The sequence below is a fragment of the Rhinopithecus roxellana genome, chromosome 13 (assembly GCF_007565055.1).
Source record: "Rhinopithecus roxellana isolate Shanxi Qingling chromosome 13, ASM756505v1, whole genome shotgun sequence".
Taxonomy (NCBI): Eukaryota; Metazoa; Chordata; class Mammalia; order Primates; family Cercopithecidae; genus Rhinopithecus; species Rhinopithecus roxellana.
Window position 1 is genome coordinate 103,830,181 of NC_044561.1, and position 19,588 is coordinate 103,849,768.

General features: G+C 49.4%; 1 protein-coding gene across 5 annotated transcripts in view; it reads left to right on the top strand.

Moving 5' to 3' along the window:
- HM13 (histocompatibility minor 13) overlaps positions 1 to 19,588 on the top strand; it is a 56,208-nt gene that overhangs the window by 17,633 nt on the left and 18,987 nt on the right. For 3 of the 5 annotated variants that reach the window (XR_746718.2, XM_010352804.2, XM_010352803.2), the window contains exons 3-7: positions 6,820 to 6,902; positions 13,961 to 14,049; positions 18,087 to 18,172; positions 18,265 to 18,390; positions 19,179 to 19,236. Coding sequence is in view for 3 of the 5 variants with exons in the window: in XM_010352804.2 (XP_010351106.1) it covers positions 6,820 to 6,902; positions 13,961 to 14,049; positions 18,087 to 18,172; positions 18,265 to 18,390; positions 19,179 to 19,236 (442 nt within the window). In the remaining 2 variants the exon portion in view is untranslated. Of the gene's footprint in view, positions 1 to 6,819; positions 6,903 to 13,960; positions 14,050 to 15,951; positions 16,753 to 18,022; positions 18,173 to 18,264; positions 18,391 to 19,178; positions 19,237 to 19,588 lie in introns of those variants that run through there. The other 2 variants (XR_004052584.1, XM_030914270.1) reach the window with 2 other exon arrangements.

Consider the following 19,588-nt stretch of genomic DNA (forward strand, 5'->3'; position numbering starts at 1 on the left):
GTTGACTTAAAGCATCCCCCTCACTTTAAACAGAAAATGTCATTCTGATTTTTACTCTAAGAAATAAGAGTGCACTAAATAACATTGACTGTTCACAGATTTATTTTTCTTTTTTCCTGGACCTCGGGTAAAGAGCTGAATTTAGGCCAGGCGCAGTGGCTCACTCCTGTAATCCCAGCACTTTGGGAGGCCAAGGCAGGTGTATCATGAGGTCAGGAGATCGAGATCATCCTGGCCAACATGGTGAAACCCTATCTCTACTAAAAATACAAAAACTAGTGGGGCATGGTGGCGCACTCCTGCAATCCCAGCTACTTGGGAAGCCGAGGCAGGAGAATAGCTTGAACCAGGGAGTTGGAGGTTGCAGTGAGCCGAGATCGCGCCACTGCACTCCAGCCTGGTGACAGAGACTCCATCTCAAAACAAAACAAACAAAAAAACAGCTGAATTTATCAAGTGCCTTGGTTCATAGCATACCATTCTTGATCTATGCCAGGCCCCCCTACTTTGTTTTTTTTTTCTCCCACTTCACTCCAATATCCACCTCCATTTCCCACCTTCATTTCTCTCTCTGCCAGAGGCAGCTACTTTAATGCATTTGACTTCTGTCGTTAGATGTATATGTTTCTTATAAAATATATAGTGTTGGTGTATCTGTGTGTATGAGTGGGAATTGCATTTCCATAAATAGAACTGTGCATTGCATCTCCCTCTGTTTCCTTTTCCACTCTCTGTACCTTAAAATCTCTCTGTGGCTCTGTGTACATCCAGCCCATTGCTTCTGCCTTTGCTTTTGGCAGATATTTCTGAAGTCTTTTTTTTTTTTTTTTTTTTTTTTTTTTTGAGACGGAGTCTCGCTCTGTCGCCCAGGCTGGAGTGCAGTGGCCGGATCTCAGCTCACTGCAAGCTCCGCCTCCCAGGTTTACGCCATTCTCCTGCCTCAGCCTCCCGAGTAGCTGGGACTACAGGCGCCCGCCACCACGCCCAGCTAGTTTTTTGTATTTTTTAGTAGAGACGGGGTTTCACTGTGTTAACCAGGATGGTCTCGATCTCCTGACCTCGTGATCCACCCGTCTCGGCCTCCCAAAGTACTAGGATTACAGGCTTGAACCACCACGCCCAGCCTATTTCTGAAGTCTTGAGAGACCTTCTAACATTTTTAGTATTTAGGATTCTTTCCTTAGACCAGATGCTCCCAGAAGGAATTTCTGGCAGCAGTAGGTGTGAGCATTTTTATTTAAGGCACTGGCTTCCTATTGCTCAGCCTTTCCTCCTCTCTGGGCAGGTAAGCCTCAGTCTGCCTCGTGCCAGAAGCACAGAGTATACCTCTTCCCCATGCCTTTAAAGTGTCCCCAGTAAGATTTCTGAAAGGCAGCTGCCTGGACAGCACAGCCACTGGGCTCCTCCTGGACTCCCCCCTGACGTCTGGCTGGTTGGTTTGCTTAACAGAAAAACAGCCCACCACAGCGGCTCTCCCTCAGCCCTTTTCCTCCCCTCTTCCTGGTTGGTGCACTGGAGTTTGTAACTGCATTGTACATTTTTAAAACTTCAGGGTCGGGTGCAGTGGCTCACGCCTGTAATCCCAACACTGGGAGGCCGAGGCGGGCAGATCACCTGAGGTCAGGAGTTCGAGACCAGCCTGGCCAACATGGTAAAACCCCATCTCTACTAAAAATACAAAAAAGTTGATTAACCGAGCGTGGTGGCCCATGCCTGTAATCTCAGCTACTGGGAGGCTGAGGCAGGAGAATCGCTTGAACCCAGGAGGCAGAGGTTGTGGTGAGCTGAGAACATGCCACTGCTCTCCAGCCTAGGTGACAGAGTGAGACTTCATCTCAAAAAAAGCAACAAAAAAACTTCATATTTTCCTGTTGCCTCAACATCCCACCAACAGGCCATGAACACTTTGCCCATGTGAACAGGTACCTGTGATAAGGCTGGTCCCTGCCACAATTTCCCTTCTCGCCCTCCTCTACTATGACCTAGTGACATTCAGACATATCAGTGAGATCTCCTTTTGCTTGTGTCTTTCACCCTGAGCCCCCAGAAAGGCACTTGGCCATGGGTCTCCTTCTGTAGGACCTATGAGTATAATAAATCCTTTCATTTCATATACCTCTCTCTCAAGGACTTTCACCTTGAGTTTAGAATGATCCCATCCTCATCACCAATTGTGTTGTAAAAAGGAAGTTCCCCTTGTGAGGTTTTTTTTATCTTATTTTTAGAGACAGAGTCTTACTCTTTCACCCAGGCTGGAGTGTAGTGGTGCGATCATAGTTCGCAATAACTTTAAACTCCTAGGCCCAGGTAATCCTCCCATCTCAGCCCCCTGAGTGGCTGGAACTACAGGCGTGCACCACCATGCCCGCCTAATTTTTTTTTTTATTTTTTGTAAAGTTGGGGTTTTGCCACATTGCCCATGCTGATCTTGAACTCCTGGCCTCATGCAATCCTCCCGCCTTGGCCTTCTAAAGTGCTGGGATTACAGGCACAAGCCACTGCACTCAGCCCCCTTTATGAAGTTGTTAAGGATCACTCACACACAGCCACAGAAACTATGCTCAGAGAGGCTTATGAAATTACAGGATTTACTATACTCACATGTTCTAGAGAAGGAGGCACGCATGCCACACAGGCGGCCATATGGGAGGAGCTCTGAGGAAGCCACTCAACCAAGCAGGTGGGGAGAAAGGGAGAAGGAAGGAGAGAGAAGGAAGGAGAGGGGAGGACCCCTGGGCAAGTGCCTTGTTGGGGCTCAGGGTGGTACAAGCAAAGAGCATGAGGGGATTTACCAGTATGTTTGTATGGTATTAGGTCATAGAAGAAGAGGACCAGAGGCCGGGCGCCATGGCTCACACCTGTAATCCCAGCACTTTGGGAGGCCAAGGCGGCAGATCATTTGAGCCCAGGAGTTCAAGATCAGCCTGGCCAACATGGTGAAACCCTGTCTCTACAAAAAATACAAAAATTAACCAGGTGTGGTGGCACACACTTGTGTCCCCAACTACTTGGGGGCTGAGGCAGGAGGATCACTTGAACCCTGGAGGTCGAGGCTACAATGAGCCAAGATGGGGCCACTGCACTCCAGCCTGGGCAACAAAGTGAGACCCTGTCTTGAAAGAAAAAAAAAAGAAGAAATGAGCCAGGTGCAGTGGCTCACACCTGTAATCCTAGCACTTTGGGAGGCCGAGGCAGGCGGATCACAAGGTCAGGAGATCGAGACCATCCTGGTTAACACAGTGAAACCCCATCTCTACTAAACAAAATACAAAAATTAGCTGGGCTTGGTGGCGGGCGCCTGTAGTCCCAGCTACTCGGGAGGCTGAGACAGGAGAATGGCTTGAACCCAGGAGGGCGGAGCTTGCAGTAAGCCAAGATCGTGCCACTGCACTTCAGCCTGGGCGACAGAGCAAGACTCCGTCTCAAAAAAAAAAAAAGAAGAAGAAGAGGGCCAGAAGGAGAAGCTGGGCAGAATGTTCATAGCCTATTTGTGGGAATGTTGAGGCATCATCTGTAAAATAGGTTTTTAAAATAAGTTTTAAATTTTTACAATACGGTAACATTTCACAAAATCATAGCATTTACTTTATCCCACCTTATTTGAAATTGATTCCTTTGAGGCAACTCAAAAAATTAAATCCAACAGCATAAGAAAAACAAAAGAAGAAATAGAGTTAAAGGAGAAAATTAGGCCAGGCGCGGTGGCTCACGCCTGTAATCCCAGCACTTTGGGAGGCCAGGCGGGCGGATCAGGAGGTCAGGAGATCGAGACCATCCTGGCTAACACAGTGAAACCCCGTCTCTACTGAAAAAAAAAAATACAAAAAACTAGCCGGGCGAGGTGGCGGGCGCCTGTAGTCCCAGCTACTCGGGAGGCTGAGGCAGGAGAATGGTGTGAACCCGGGAGGCGGAGCTTGTAGTGAGCCGAGATGGCGCCACTGCACTCCAGCCTGGGCGACATAGCGAGACTCCATCTCAAAAAAAAAAAAATTTAAAAAAAAAAAAAAGGAGAAAATTAAAATAAGATAAAACAACCCTTGGGTGAGGACCACACCCATACCCCATGCTCTAAAGCCTGTCCTCTTGCTAGAAATGGGCTTAGTTGTGGCTCTGGCTTTTTAGCAGCCAAAGCACAAAGGAAAGTGAGACCTGGTGCCCAATCCGCATGGGTCACAGTGAAACCACCCAGAAGCTCAGAGGTGTGGCCTGAGAGCATTTTGCCCCAAGGGCTCAGATTGAAAGAATGCAATGTGAGAGGTATGCCACATCTTCATAATAAAGCACAATTCATATGCCTACAAAGTCTGCTCATAGGTCTTTTTCTTGTAGCACTAACATTATGGACCACCGATTTGCCCTTCCATTCAGTCATTCTGCATTTATTGAGAGCCTGCGACATCAGGCCCTGGCTGGGTACTGGGGATACTGAAGTGAAAAAAACAGCTGACCATTCCTGCCCTCAAGAAGCATCTTGTTAAGTGGTAGAGACAGACACCAATCACATAGATAGATGTGAAGTTACACCTGTACAAAGTGCTGTCAAGGCGAGGTCCATAGCACCAGGAAAGCATGGAAGAACCAGCTTCAGGGTGAAGGTTCTGCCCAAGCCCCTTACACACAACAGCACCTGCATTGACCTAGCTCCGCCAAAACCCCAGGAGTCATCCTCTCTGCCCCGCCAAGCCCTCATATCCAGCTCCTTCACACATCTTGCAGCTCCAATTCCAGAAGAGATCTGGAGGCTGGGTGCAGTGGGTCACACCTGTAATCCCAGCACTTTTGGGAGGCCAAGGCGGGTGGATCACCTGAGGTCAGGAGTTCAAGACCAGCCTGACCAACATGGTGAAACCCCATCTCTACTGAAAATACAAAATTAGGCAGGCATGGTTGTGCATGCCTGTAATCCCAGCCACTTGGGAGGCTAAGGCAGGAGAATCACTTGGACCCAGGAGGTGGAGGTTGCAGTGAGCCAAGATTGCACCATTGCACTCCAGCCTGGGCAACAAGAGTGAAACTCCATCTCGGGGAGGGCAGGAGTGGTGGGAGCAGAACAGATCTGGAATCCTTACACTGCTCATCACTTCCCCTCCATCCCCCCAAGCCAGGGCACCGTCCCCCTCCTGCTCCCTGCTTCTACTCTTGCCCTGCAGGGTCTTCTATACAGCAGCAGAGGGGTCCTCTCATGCTGTCTGATCATGTCAAACCCTGCCCTCAGCACTCCAGTACCAGCCTGTCTCATGCAGGTGAATCTAAAGACTTTCCCATGGCACTGCAGGGTCTGGCTCCCTCTTCCCACCCAGCCTCCTTTCCTGACACTGTGCCTATGCTCCCTTAGCTCTAGGCTCACAGGCCCTCTGTAGTCCTTGCACACATGAACATGCATCCACCTCAGGACCTTTGCACCTGCTCCCTTCATTTATGACTCGTCCTATGTCCTCTCCTCCAGAGCGTTCCCTGACCACCTGTCTAAAATAGCAGCTCTGCCCTTTCATTTTCTATCTCCCTGCCCTGGTTTGCTTTTCTTAGTGCCCATTACCACCTAACAATATATGTAACTGTTTCTTTTGAGATTCTTTCTCCCTCATTGGCCCATGAACTCTAGGAGAGCAGCAACTTTGCCTGATTCCTTGCTGAATCACTGGTGTCTAGCACAATGCTCTGCACATAGTAGGCAATCAGTCAATATGGGCTGAATTACTGAGGGGTTGATTGTGTCATGGGAACTATGTGAGCAAAGCTTCTCTGATCTGGGAGCTAAAGAAGGTTGAGTAGGGGTGGCCTCGGTGAAGAGAGAAGAGAGGAGAACATCTCAGGCAGCAGGAGAGCTTATACACGGCTGCCTGTGGGTGGGCATGTAGCACACACATCACACTGCAAAAAGGCCAGTGTGGCTGCAGTGTGTAGAGCAAGAGCATGTGTGAGCCAAGGCTCAGGAGACCTGTGGTGGCCACCACGAGGGCAAGAGGCCAACAGGTGGATATGAGCTTTCAGCTTATGAGAGCAGAAGTTAGCTGCAGAGAGGCTTCCAGCAAGGGAGTGATATGATCTGACAGGTGTTCAGCAGATTCTAAAACAGCCCTGCTTGAGAGTGGCCAGGTTCCCTGCACCCCACACAACAGCACATTATTCCCTCCAGGTTAGAGACCATCATAGTAATAAATTCAGCAGTGATGCAGCAAACATGGTGCACCATGGCATAGCCTTTCCAAAGTCCAGAATTAACACGTGACCATTGACTGGAGCATTGTGACAGAATATTTCTCAAGTTTCACCTAACGACAAAAAGACCAAGAAGCAGCTGTCAGGGATGCTGTCATAGCTTCAGCCATCACTGCAGGAGGAGTCATCAGAAAGCAGAATGTGGAAAATGGAGTGGGAAAGATGTCTTATAACTAGCATGCTTGGAGCCTGGGTGGCCACTCTGTAGGGGCTCCCTGGATGATTAAACAGGAAGAAGGAAGTGTGGAAGAGTGAGTTCTGAGGTTCCAGCAGCTCTCTTGGGGCTCTATACTGAAGACTCCCTTATCCCTTCAGAACCCCTGTGCAGCACTCTGAGCACAAACATAGTTGCCTCTCTCCAGATAACAGACCACTAAACGTAAACCTGCAGACCCCTTTGCGAGGTACATCTGGGGGCTTGAGGTTTCTCCCTTTCAGTTGCAGAAACTAGAATGCCGCTAGTATTGTCTGAGACTCTTCCTGACGGTCCCCCAACTCAAGAAGGGTGAAACCAACCTCCAGAAGAGAAGCAGGGACTCTGGTTTCCTCACAGCCACTGGCAACCCTAACTTCCTGTTTCTCTTTGTATTTCTGCCTCAGATATTCTCCCAGGAGTACATCAACCTCTTGCTGTCCATGTATTTCTTCGTGCTGGGAATCCTGGCCCTATCCCACACCATCAGGTCAGAAGGCATCTCTCTGCAACATTTGAAGCAGCTTTCTCGGGAACCAGTACAGGGTCTTGGATGAGAACATGACTTTTGGCATCACTCAGAGCCAGGTTTGAATCCTGGCTATAAAACTCAAGGGACTCTTTCCCCTGCACACTGTAGATGACTAGGACAAGAACAATGACCTCTCTGGGCCACAGTTTCCTTATAGAAATGATAAGGATCTCGGCCGGGCACGGTGGCTCAAGCCTGTAATCCCAGCACTTTGGGAGGCCGAGATGGGCGGATCACGAGATCAGGAGATCGAGACCATTCTGGCTAACACGGTGAAACCCCGTCTCTACTAAAAAAATACAAAAAACTAGCCGGGCGAGGTGGTGGGCGCCTGTAGTCCCAGCTACTTGGGAGGCTGAGGCTGGAGAATGGCGTGAACCCGGGAGGCGGAGCTTGCAGTGAGCTGAGATCCAGCCACTGCACTCCAGCCTGGGCGACAGAGCGAGACTCTGTCTCAAAAAAAAACAAAAAAAAGAAATGATAAGGATCTGGTGGGTGCTTCCACCACCACAGCTGTTGGGAAAGTGATTTGTGAGCAGTAATGTCATGTTAGTTGTGACAGTACTCAGGTGAGTAACACCAGTACCACCTGCCAGGTGTTGTGGCCTAGCTGTGTGCTAAGCGCCATGCTGGACTTCTCACACATGATCTTGTTTCATAAGGAGCCAGAGGCAGCATGGTAAAAAGTTAGGAGCGTGGGCTCTGGAATTTGACTACCTTTGAGTCCAGACCCTGCCACTTAATAGCTCTGTGATCTTGGGCAAGTTACTTAATCTCTCTGGCCTCAATTTCCTAGTGAATGTGGAGAAAAATAATAGTACCCTTCCCATGGGGTCATGTGGAAAGCTTTAGCACAGTATCTGGCGATATAAAGTGTTCAGTAACTATTAGCTGTCACTGTCATTATCTGTGTTAACCTGCCAGACAACCTTATATGGGTTGCTTTTGCTTTCACACCTGTATGATAGTCATGGAAACTGAAGCCCAGAGAGGTTAAGAAATTTGCTAGGATCACACCGCTAATAAGCAACAGAGCCAGGATTCAAACCCAGGTGTGGTCCAGAGCCCATCCTCTTCCCACTGCTACCCTAACTCAAACTGCTACATGCTCATGTCCTTTCACTGGGGAGAGTGGTTCATTAGGGGGGTTGCTACTTGTGTTTTGGACAGGCCAGTTCTCCAGTCTGCAGGACTATCCCACACATTACAAACAATTGGCATCCTTGCCCTGCTCACCAAATGGGAGTTGCATACCCGTCTTTCTCAGCTTGTGACTACAAAGATGTCCCAGTATGTTTCTGTCTACCCCGTTGAAGAGATGCAGCCTCAGGCTAAGAAACACTGATAGACCAAGAGGTGGCCAGGGTTCCCAGAAGGAAGGAACTCAACTTGAACTTAGCTTTCTTTGAAGGGTAGGAAACCTGGAAGACATACAAAGGAGGGAGAGTCAGGTGCTGGAAAGTTTGTGCACATTGAGGGCATAGGCAGAATCTGCTCCCAAAAGCACTGAAAGGCAATATGAGGCCAGGTGGTGGCTCACACCTGTAATCCCAGCACTTTGGGAGGCCAAGGCGGGCAGATCATGAGGTCAGGAGACCGAGACCATCCTGGCCAACATGGTGAAACCCCGTCTCTAGTAATAATACAAAAAAATTAGCTGGGCTTGGTGGCACATGCCTGTAGTCCCAGCTACTCAGGAGGCTGAGGCAGGAGAATTGCTTGAACCCGGGAGGCAGAGATTGCAGTGAGCCGAGATCGTGCCACTGCACTGCAGCCTGGTGACAGTGAGACTCCATCTCAAAAAAAAAAGGCCAATATGAATGTGGCTTCATTCTTCTAGGCACACTGGCAGGACAGTGTGGTAGTCAGGAGCATGGGGTCAAGAGGCAGGCAGCCCTGGGACCAACACCTGGCGCTGCCAGCTCTAATTTGTGTAAGTTACTCAAGCTCTGAGCATCAGTTCTTCTACCTATAAAATGGAGAGACTGCAGGTACCTCCTCAGAGGTGTGGGGAGGGTCTAGTGAGCCCCAGGCTATAACATTCCTAGAGCACAGTGCCAAGCACACAGTGAGCCTAGTGGCTGGCCCAGGGTTACATAGCTGGGACTTCACCTCTCGTCTTCCAACTGAGGTCATTGTTGTCCTCACCTGCACTGATTCTTCACCCACAGAATTTTATTCTAGCTAGCTTGGGAGAATTCTAGTCCAGCCCTGCATCCTGAAAAATGGAGGCCTAGGCAACCTGAGTGACTTGGACCCAACCAAGATAATGGCAGGCCCAGTCGCCCTTGCTCACAGGACATACCTGTCCTTTCGTGGTGGACCTGGGGTGGGGTGGGGGCAGTCACTTCCAGACATTGGGTGTCCTTTCCCATGCTGATTAGGATCCTCCCCAACTCTAGCCCATCCTACCCTAGCATCTGTGAGAGGCTTGAGACCCCCAGGTCTCCCCACAGCCCAGCCTCCACCTGAGAGAGAGCCCAGTGTGTTTTGAAAGCCACTATTAAGCTGTTTGCTGAGGAACTGATTATTTAACATTATCGCAACAACCCTACAATGAAGATCTTATCTCTACCCAGCTGCCCAGGCGCAGTATTGTGAACCTTTATCATCTCGACACCAAAGACTTTTTTTCCCTTTTAGAACAATAACTAAGGGACATTGTCCCAAATTTCTCATAGATGATTAATCTATGTCAAGAAATAATTGAGGCTGGGCATGGTGGCTCACACCTGTAATCCCAGCACTTTGGGAGGCCAAGGCAGGTGGATCACCTGAGGTCAGGAATTCAAGACCAGCCCGGGCAACATGGTGAACCCTCATCTCTACTAAAAATGTAAAAAAGTAGCCGGGTGTGATGGCATGCCCCTGTAATCCCAGCTACTCAGGAGGCTGAGGCAGGAGAATCCCTTGAACCCAGGAGGTAGAGGTCACAATGAGTCAATATCGTACCACTGTACTCCAGCCTGGGTGACAGAGGGAGACCCCATCTCAAAGAAAAAAAAAAAAGAGAGAGAGGGAGGGAGGGAGGAGGGGGAGTGGGGGGGGGAGAGAGAGAGAGAAAGAATTGATTATCTTTTAGCCACTTCATAATTTTTATAGGTAGATATTATCAACAGAAAATTAAAAACCAACAGCAGCTAAAACTGCACATGGTAAAATGTATGAGTGACTAGAAACTAACAGAAGAATCATTTTCTTAATGAAATTTAGAGCAACAAAATTTGACCTGGGAAAACCATACCTTTTAAACATAATGGATCATCTGGGCATGGTGGTTCACACCTGTCATCCCAGCACTTTGGGAGCCCAAGGCCGGTGGATCACCTGAGCTCAGGAGTTCGAGACCAGCCTGGGCAACATGTTGAGACGCTGTCTCCACAAAAAATACAAAAATTAGCCAGGTATGGTGGTGTGTGCCTGTGGTCCCAACTACTCGGGAGGCTGAGGTGGGATGATCGCATGAGCCTGGGAGGCAGAGAGGCTGCAATGAGCTGTGATCGTGCCACTGCACTCCAGCGTGGGTAACAGAGTGAGACCCCGTCTCAAAAATATAAAAATAAGAATAATGGATGGCTGTAGGCAGAAGGGATGCTCACCATACGGGGCTAAAAAATGTGATGGGGACCAAAAACTATCAGATGAAGGAAATCATTATTGTAAAATTAACATGGAAAAGAACTGAATCCGGTGAAAATAATTTTAGTAAGTAAGGGATTATTTGATCATACTTTTTAGAAAGTTGGTCCACTAATTAAATTGATGTTTCAATTAAATTGAGTTTTCTTAAATAATTTCTCAAGGAAAGTCTACAGTGTTGTTAGAATTTTGATCAGCTGCCTGTATCCATAAACTTAGACCTTCCTCAGGATCCAAACAACAGATCCAAAGGTTTAAGACAGGGAAATTGGGCTTAGAGGAGTTATGTGACCACCAGGATTCACAGCTGGTAAGGGCAGAGTGAGATTTTGAGCTCAGGTCTGTGTGACTCCAAAACCCCTATTCTTTACAGTTTTGGCAAAAGTGAAGTCGGGGGAGCTTAAAGAGGGTGGGCTGGCCACCTCCTGTCATTGAGCCTGTGGTCTCCTGGGGACTGGCAGAGGAGAGGCCTGCTGAAAGGCTGTAGAGAGCTGCACCTGAGCTGTGTCAGCACAGGCTGAGGTTCTTAGGATCCCCTCCACCTCCACTACCACTTCCAAGCCCACATTAAGCCTCTTTGGGAACAAACCCCAGCTGGGGTATTGGAGGAAGGCAGGGGCCACAGCCTGCCTTACCTTGTGTAGTCACCAAGATTCAAACCCAAGACATCCTTCCTGCAAAGGGAACCTCGGCTTACTTCATCATCTGTGTCTGAGCTCGTGCCCCACCTAGCTGACCTTAGAGGGAAGAAAAGCCCAGAAGGTCCAGATCTGCCACCCCAGAGGAGGAAGCCACGTCACCAGTTTCACTGACCCTGCCTTCCATCCCCAGGGGAGAAGGGCACCAGGATGTGGCTTGTCAGTGGGAAGGAATGACCTTTACGTTTGACATGAGCCATCAAGGGCCAGGAAGAATCTCTGCCTGCTACAAAAGTCTGCATTCAGAGTCATTCAGTAAGCATTTAGCAGATGTCTAGCAGGCACCAGGCATCTTCACCCCAGGGGAGGGTGAAGATGATGAGACAGGGCCTCTGTTCTCAAGTCCACAGACTCAATGCTAGCCTGGTCGCTTGACTCTTCCCCTGTGCCTGTGTAGTGCGGAGCAGCCTCTCTTTTCTCAGAATAACAGACACCAATCTGGAGACTTGCTACTTGAAATTGAAGCGGCAGTTAAGTTTGTAGGGTACCAAGTGCTCATTTAATCCTTTCAGTAGCCCTACAAGAAAGGTGTTATAGCATTCCAGATGAGGAACAGTTGCACAGAGCAGTTAAGTAACTTTCCCAAGATCAGACCACTAATAAGTGGCAGAGTTAGGATTTGAGCCCAGGAAGTCTGGCTCCAGAGTCCGTGTCTTTAACTGTCACACTCTGCTGGTTGAGAAACTGAGCACCAAGCTCCTGAGGAAGAGGCCGGCTAAGATGGGCAAAGGGCTTAGCTCTTCAGCCTGCTTTTCTGCCTCTGTCCATACCTGCACTCACACCCTGACTTCAGACTCCCCCAAAACTGATTCAGCAAACTAATCTGAAAGTAGCTTCCAGTCACCCACCCAGCTTCTGCCTCCCACCGCCTCAAAACCCTGTTGTGGGAGCCCATTTCCAAGTCTGCCCTTACACCTGCTGCGCTTCTGTTCACAAAGCCCTCCCATCATTCACACCACAGCTCTACAGGCTGGGAGGGATCGGCTCTTTGAAAAGTGGAGAAATGGAGGCCCACAGATGGTTTTTTGTTTCTGTTTTTGGAGACGGAGTCTCGCTGTGCCACCCAGACTGGAGTGCAATGGCACAATCTCAGCTCACTGCAACCTCTGCCCCCGCCGGGTTCAAGTGATTCTCCTGCCTCAGGCTCCTGAGTAGCTGGGATTACAGGCTCCTGCCACCACGCTGGGCTAATTTTTGTATTTTTTTAGTAGAGATGAGGTTTTGCCATGTTGGCCAGGCTGGTCTCGAACTCCTGACCTGAAGTGATCCACCCACCTCAGCCTCTGAAATGTTGGGATTACAGGCGTGAGCCACTGCACCTGGCCAGAGAGGGTTCTTGAATCTACATCTTGCTCCATGCCACCAGGGTCTTTAAAAGAGAGTTCCCACCAAGCCTTCCGGGTGCAGTGGCTTATGCCTGTAATCCGAGCACTTTGGGGCTCCGAGAAGGGTGGATCACAAGGTCAGGAGATGGATATCATCCTGGCTAACATGGTGAAACCCCATCTCTACTAAAAATACAAAAACAATTAGTCGGACATGGTGGCAGGTGCCTGTGGTCTCAGCTACTCGGGAGGCTGAGGCAGGAAAATGGCATGAACCCGAGAGGCAGAGCTTGCACCACTGCATTCCAGCCTGGGCGACAGAGCAAGACTCCGTCTCAAAAAAAAAAAAAAAAGGGGGAGTTCCCTTTTCCCTCCCTTTTTCACTGTGATATGGGTACTTCCTGGCCTGCCTCATCCCTGCTAAAGACTCCATGCCAGGCAAAGCATTCGTTCTGCCTTTCATATCTTCATAGCAATGCTCTGAGACAGGTGGTATTGTTAGCCCTGTATACAGGTGAGAAAATTGAGGTCCAGGGAGACAGAGCCATTGAAATGGTCTCCCACAGCCACATGGCAGAGCAGGGCCTCAGGGCTGGGCCACCCAGGCTTGTAGCCACTCCACAGTACGGCCACGAGGCTGGGTTAAGAGGCCGTGGTTTGCTTATCTTGCTCTGAAAAAGGTCCAGAAAAGGTCTCTGCTTCCTGCCTGGCTGGGAGGTGGGGCATGCTGGGTAATCAGAGAGAATGCTTCTGGAGACAAGACCAAGCTGGTCTTAAACAACTGAGGCCTTGTGGAAGGAGTGAATGTGATGGTGATCCTGCCCAGGGGCTATGATTCATCTGGCTGATTGATTCCAGCTGAGTCTGTAAAAATCTCAGGCGTGCTGTTGGAGAGCAGAATGTCAAGTCATGGAGTGGGGTGGGGGTGACTGTCAGGTCATCAACTTGATAGGCCTGGAAGGGAGTCCACAAATATGCTTCTTGACAAGGGACTCATATAGGTGGCATGTGGGCCAGAGTTTGGGATCCTGTGCTCTCCCAAAAATGGTATTTTGCCTGAAAGTCTATCTGCTTCTGCTTTGCATTTCTTTGATGTTAACAAAAAGGCAATACAGAAATCACTGAGTGAAAAGACCTAGGTTTGAGTCTCAGCCGAGATATAGGACCCCTGTGTGACTATGGGCAAATCACTTACATTTTGAGGGCCTTTGTTTTCACATCTGTAGAGTGGGAACAATAACACCTACCTATCAGGACAGCTGTAAGGGTGCCAGCTGTAAATGGGGCAGGGGAGTGTTAAGGCTGATTACCCATGGGGGCTCTGTTTGCCGACTTGCTTTGTCTTTCCTTCCAGCCCCTTCATGAATAAGTTTTTTCCGGCCACCTTTCCAAATCGACAGTACCAGCTGCTCTTCACACAGGGTTCTGGGGAAAACAAGGAAGGTCAGTGCTAACCACTTTCCTCTGTAGTGTGCCTTGAGTATCTTCCTCTGCCATTCCCTTTGTCTCTCCAATATTGGGGTTCTCCAATAGAGTGAATGATGGAAGAAGTGGGCTCTGGAATCTCATGGCCTGGATTCACATCCCAACTCTGCTACTACCTAGACATGGGACCCTGGGTGAATGCCTTACCTCTCTGAGCATTGGGTGTTTTGTTTTGTTTTGTTTTGTTTTTTCCCATCTGTAAAATGAAAGTGTTAATCTGGGACCTCCACAGTCATGTTGTTAAGATGGCGAGTCAGTAAGTGGAAAGCATTCAGCATGCTGCCTGGCTCATAGTAAGCACTCAGTCAAAGTTGGCCTTCGTGATTATTTTATTCATATATATTTTTAGTGTGATCAGTGCCTCACCTAAGGTTTGAAAAGGGGGTTCCACAGCTCTTTTTCAAAAATAAAAACTGACCAGAAACAGTGTCTCATGTCTGTAATCCCAGCACTTTGGGAGTCCAAGAGAGGATGATCACTTGAGGCCAGGAATTTGAAACCAGCCTAGGCAACATAGTGAGACCTCATCTCTACAAAAAAATTAATTAAAAAAAAAATGCAAACTATGAGGAAGTATGGAGATCCTGGGATTTGCAGGTTAGGGTATGGATTCAAATACTGTAACAAGATTATCAATGGCTTGACCAAATAGCAGGTATTTCTTTTTTGTTGTTGTTTTTTGTTTTTTGAGACAGAGCCTTGTTCTGTCACCCAGGGTGGAGTGCAGTGGCACCATCTCAGCTCACTGAAACCTCAGCCAACTGAGTAGTTGGGATTACAGGCGTGTGCCACCACGCCCAGCTAATTTTTTTGTATTTTTAGTAGAGATGGAGTTTTGCCATGCTGGCCAGGCTGGTCTCAAACTCCTGACTTCAAGTGATCTACCCACCTCAGCCTCCCAAAGCGCTAGAATTATAGGTGTGAGTGAGCCACCACGCCCAGCAGGTATTTCTCTTTTGTAAAATACTGAGCATGTGAAATCTAGCACTTTTTTTTTTTTTTTTTGAAACAGGGTCTCACTCTGTTGCCCAGGCTGGAGTGCAGTGGCACAATCTTGGCTCACTGCAAGCTCCACCTCCTGGGTTCACACCATTCTCCTGCCTCAGCCTCCCGAGTAGCTGGGACTACAGGCGCACGCCACCACACCCAGCTAATTTTTTTGTACTTTTAGTAGAGATGGGATTTCACCGTGTTAGCCAGGATGGTCTCCATCTCCTGACCTCTTGATTCGCCCACCTCGGCCTCCCAAAGTGATGGGATTACAGGCGTGAGCCACCGTGCCTGGCCATAGCACTCTCTCTTACTGGTGCCTAGCACATGCTGTCTTGTCCCTAATCGGCAGCAATTTTATGTGATTACTTTGTGCATCTCTAAGGAATTTCTGTCAAAGAAACAATTGTTGATTTTTTTTTTTTTTTTTTTTTTTTTTTTAAGGCTAAGCTTGGGCCAGGTGAGATGGTTCATGCCTCCCAGCACTTTGGGAGGCTGAGGTAGGTAGATGACTTGAGATCGGGAGTTCCAGACTAGCCTGGCCATCATGGCGAAACCCCGTCTCTACTAAAAATACAAAAGAAATTAGCCAGGCATGGTGGAGTGTACCTGAAATCCCAGCTACTTGGGAGGCTGAGGCAGGAGAATTGCTTGAACCTGGGAAGGCGGAGGTTGCAGTGAGCCTAAATCGCGCCACTGCACTCAAGCCCGGGCGACAGAGTGAGACCCTGTCTCAAAAAAAAAAAAAAAGACTAAGCTTGGCCAGGCGCGGTGACCCATGCCTGTAATCCCAACACTGAGAAGCTGATGCAGGAGGGTCGCTTGAGCCGTGGAGGTGGAGGCTGCCGCAAGCCACGGTCACACCACTGCACTCCAGCCTGGGCGACAGAGCAAGACCCTGTCTAAAAAAATAAATAAAATAGTAAAAAGGCTAAGCTTGTACCACAGAGTCTTCAAGATCCCAGATCCTATCTATCTCATGCTCCGTCATATACAGCGCTGGCCCTCGGGTCAGGGTGGTGTCATCACTCCACTGCCCAGCCAGAGGGAAGAGGCATCCATATCCCGGGTCCATTTAGCTGTAAGAGAAGCTGGAAAATGGCCGTGAGTTGGGCTCGTGTCCAGTTAGACCTAACTCATCAGGGTGCGCAGCTCCAGTCCTCTCTTTCGGCAAGGAGAAAGCATTCGTATCACTTCTTGCTTCTCAAGCCCTACTGTTTCAGCGATTCTCATTGGAGAAGAATCAGCAGTCGAAAAAACAGCGGGCCAAGCGCAGTCGTGACGTGGCGTTTAGAGAGCGGAAGTTGTCAGATTTCACCGGGCCGTAAAGCGCGCTGGCTGTGTCATCTTCCGGTTAGCGACAACGGCTCTGACCGTCCGGCAATCCGCGTGGTGCCGGCGCTGGCCTTCCTGCAGGGGGACTCTACCGGAGCTTTGCCAATTCCGTTTGTTTCCCTGTTGTCGCCCGCTTCACCCTGGATCATGTTCAAGAAGTTTGATGAAAAGGAAAGTGTGTCCAACTGCATCCAGTTGAAAACGTCAGTTATTAAGGGCATTAAGAGCCAACTGGTAGAGCAATTTCCAGGTATTGAACCATGGCTTAATCAAATCATGCCTAAGAAAGATCCTGTCAAAATAGTCCGATGCCACGAACATACAGAAATCCTTACCGTAAGTGGAGAATTACTGTTTTTTAGACAAAGAAAGGGGCCTTTTTGTCCAACTCTAAGATTGCTTCACAAATACCCTTTTATCCTGCCACACCAGCAGGTTGATAAAGGAGCTATCAAATTTGTACTCAGCGGCGCAAATATTATGTGTCCAGGTTTAACTTCTCCTGGAGCTAAGCTGTACCCTGCTGCGGTAGATACCATTGTAGCAGTCACAGCAGAAGGAAAACAGCATGCTCTGTGTGTTGGGGTCATGAAGATGTCTGCAGAAGATATTGAGAAAGTCAACAAAGGAATTGGCATTGAAAACATCCATTATTTAAATGATGGGCTGTGGCACATGAAGACATATAAATGAGCCTCAGAAGGAATGCATTTGGGGGGCTAAATGTAGATATTGATTGTGTCGTACGTGTGTTTGTGTCTGTGTGTGACAGCGCGAAGGCCATGCCTCTGTGGTTATGCTAAATAAGTTTAGCAGATACTTTATAGAAAACAAATCAGGGTGCTCTTACCACAGAGGAAAAAACAAATTAGGGGACAAGCAGCAAGCAGTCAGCTGCACTCTGGAATGTGAAAGGAGTGGCTGGACTCTGTGACTCCCGGCAAACTCCACAGCCTCTAGTTGTCTTCTTAGGAAGCTTGGAAGCAATCAAGAATGGTCTAACATCAAGATGTCTACCACAGGGCCCTCTACGAAAGCAGCCTCGGGGACTCTGGCCTTTCCTTGAGACCTGCATCTCTTCCCTTCTTCATTGCCTGCTAGTGAACTAAGGCTGCCGCTAACCTTCTTCATCCTTTGGTGGCGAAGAAGAAAGATTCCAGAATTAACTTAGACCTTTCTAAAGACCTGGGTTCAGTGGCAGCTGGCATTGACTGAGCACCCGCTATGTGCCAGGCACTGTGCTGGACGCATTGTAAGGACTGTCTTACTTATTCCTCACAGCAGCCCTCAGAGGGGATGCTGTTATCCCCTTTTTACAGATAAGAAAACTGAAGCTCAGAGAGGGAACTGCCTTCCCCAAGGTCACCCAGGTACAAGTAACAAAGCCTGTGCTTCTAACACCAAAGACCACTTCCCGCTGACCCTGTGCCAGGCTTGTGAGTTTCTCTGGGCCTCCATTCCCTCCTGTAGGAAATTGGAGGGGTTGGAGTGGCTCCAGTGAGCTCTCCCCTTCCTGAAACTCACACTAATCTGGGGCAGCCAAAGCTTAGCCCCCCCAGCCTGTGAACCTCTCACAGTACCCATAGCCATGCCCTCCTCCATCCAGGGGCTGACAGGTGGGAGGGATAGCCCCACCCCAGGGAGTGGACTTACCTGGCCTCTCTGCTCAGAGATCATCAATTATGAATTTGACACCAAGGACCTGGTGTGCCTGGGCCTGAGCAGCATCGTTGGCGTCTGGTACCTGCTGAGGAAGGTGAGTAGCCAGGACCTGGGCAGAAGGGGAGGATGGGGTTGACAGGGCAGGGTGGGGCACAGCAAGCTGGTCTCACTCCCCGCTTTCCTCAGCACTGGATTGCCAACAACCTTTTTGGCCTGGCCTTCTCCCTTAATGGAGTAGAGCTCCTGCACCTCAACAATGTCAGCACTGGCTGCATCCTGCTGGGCGGACTCTTCATCTACGATGTCTTCTGGGTAAGTCAGGCAGGGATGCCAAGGATGTCTGGCTCCAGGGCCATCTTATCTTCCTGCTTCCCTGCCTCTCTGGCCCAAGTGGCAGTCATCTGATGGAGAAGAGCTGTTTTGGGCTGAAGTTCCAGACCCCAGAGCAAGTCCTCTCTGGGCCCATATGTGAGATGGAGCCAGAGAGAGCAGATTCCACCTCTTTCTGAGAGCACACTCATGCCGGTGCCTTCCAACCACCTGCATATCTTCCTTGCCAGTAGGGGTGTTACCAAATCCCATGTCTCCTTGGCAAGGGAGTTGAGACTCAGAGAAGTTCAGGTAGGGGTGGAAGAATGTTGATGAATGGGCCCAGCAAGGGCATTTACCTGGGAGGACAGGCCATCTGTGCTCAGCTGCACACCAGCCCTGGCCTGTGATGCCTCTCACATTGACTCTGAGAGGCATCACAGAGGGACTGAGGTCAGCTTGACTCGGGCACGCTTTTCCTGGCCCCAAGCAGCCTCTTCTCTTGAGTGGGTGGCGCTGGAGGATTTTATCACTTGGGAGGAACAGAACTGTGAACAAACATAGGCTGCCTGGCTTGGGCCATCAGAGGTCCTTTCTATACTCCCTCGAATTTCCCCTCTTTGTTGCCCAGAACCAGTATCAGTGGCCACCTCACCTCAACTTCAGATCTGCACCGGAGCCCTTCCCAGCTCCCCTCAGATTCCAGGCAACAGCACTTCTAGAAGCCCAGGGACAGCCATTCTTTCCCCACAGCCCCTTCCTTCCTTCATACTGCTCTTCTCTCCTTCTAGGTATTTGGCACCAATGTGATGGTGACAGTGGCCAAGTCCTTTGAGGCACCAATAAAACGTAAGTGACCACCCCGCCACAGGGAACCCCTCCCCTACCCCTGCCAGGCCATGCCCCCACAGCCCGTTTCAGTCAGTGCATCCTCCTATCTCTTCCCCATGTACCTCTTCCTCCTGTGGCTCTCCAGCCTGGTTTCCTTATTCTCATTGATTCATCTGACTGTGTTCATCATGCCCAGGCCCCGGCCTCTGGCCACTTGGTCATGGTGGAGCATGGTGTGAAATGAGGCAAAATGGGAGCAAGCGTAGAGGGAACTGTTTAACCCAACTCGGGGGGCACATGCAGGGGCTTTCCAGGAGAGAAAATCTCTAAGCCGAGAGCTGTAGCACCCCTCACTGGGGTCCCCTTGGTA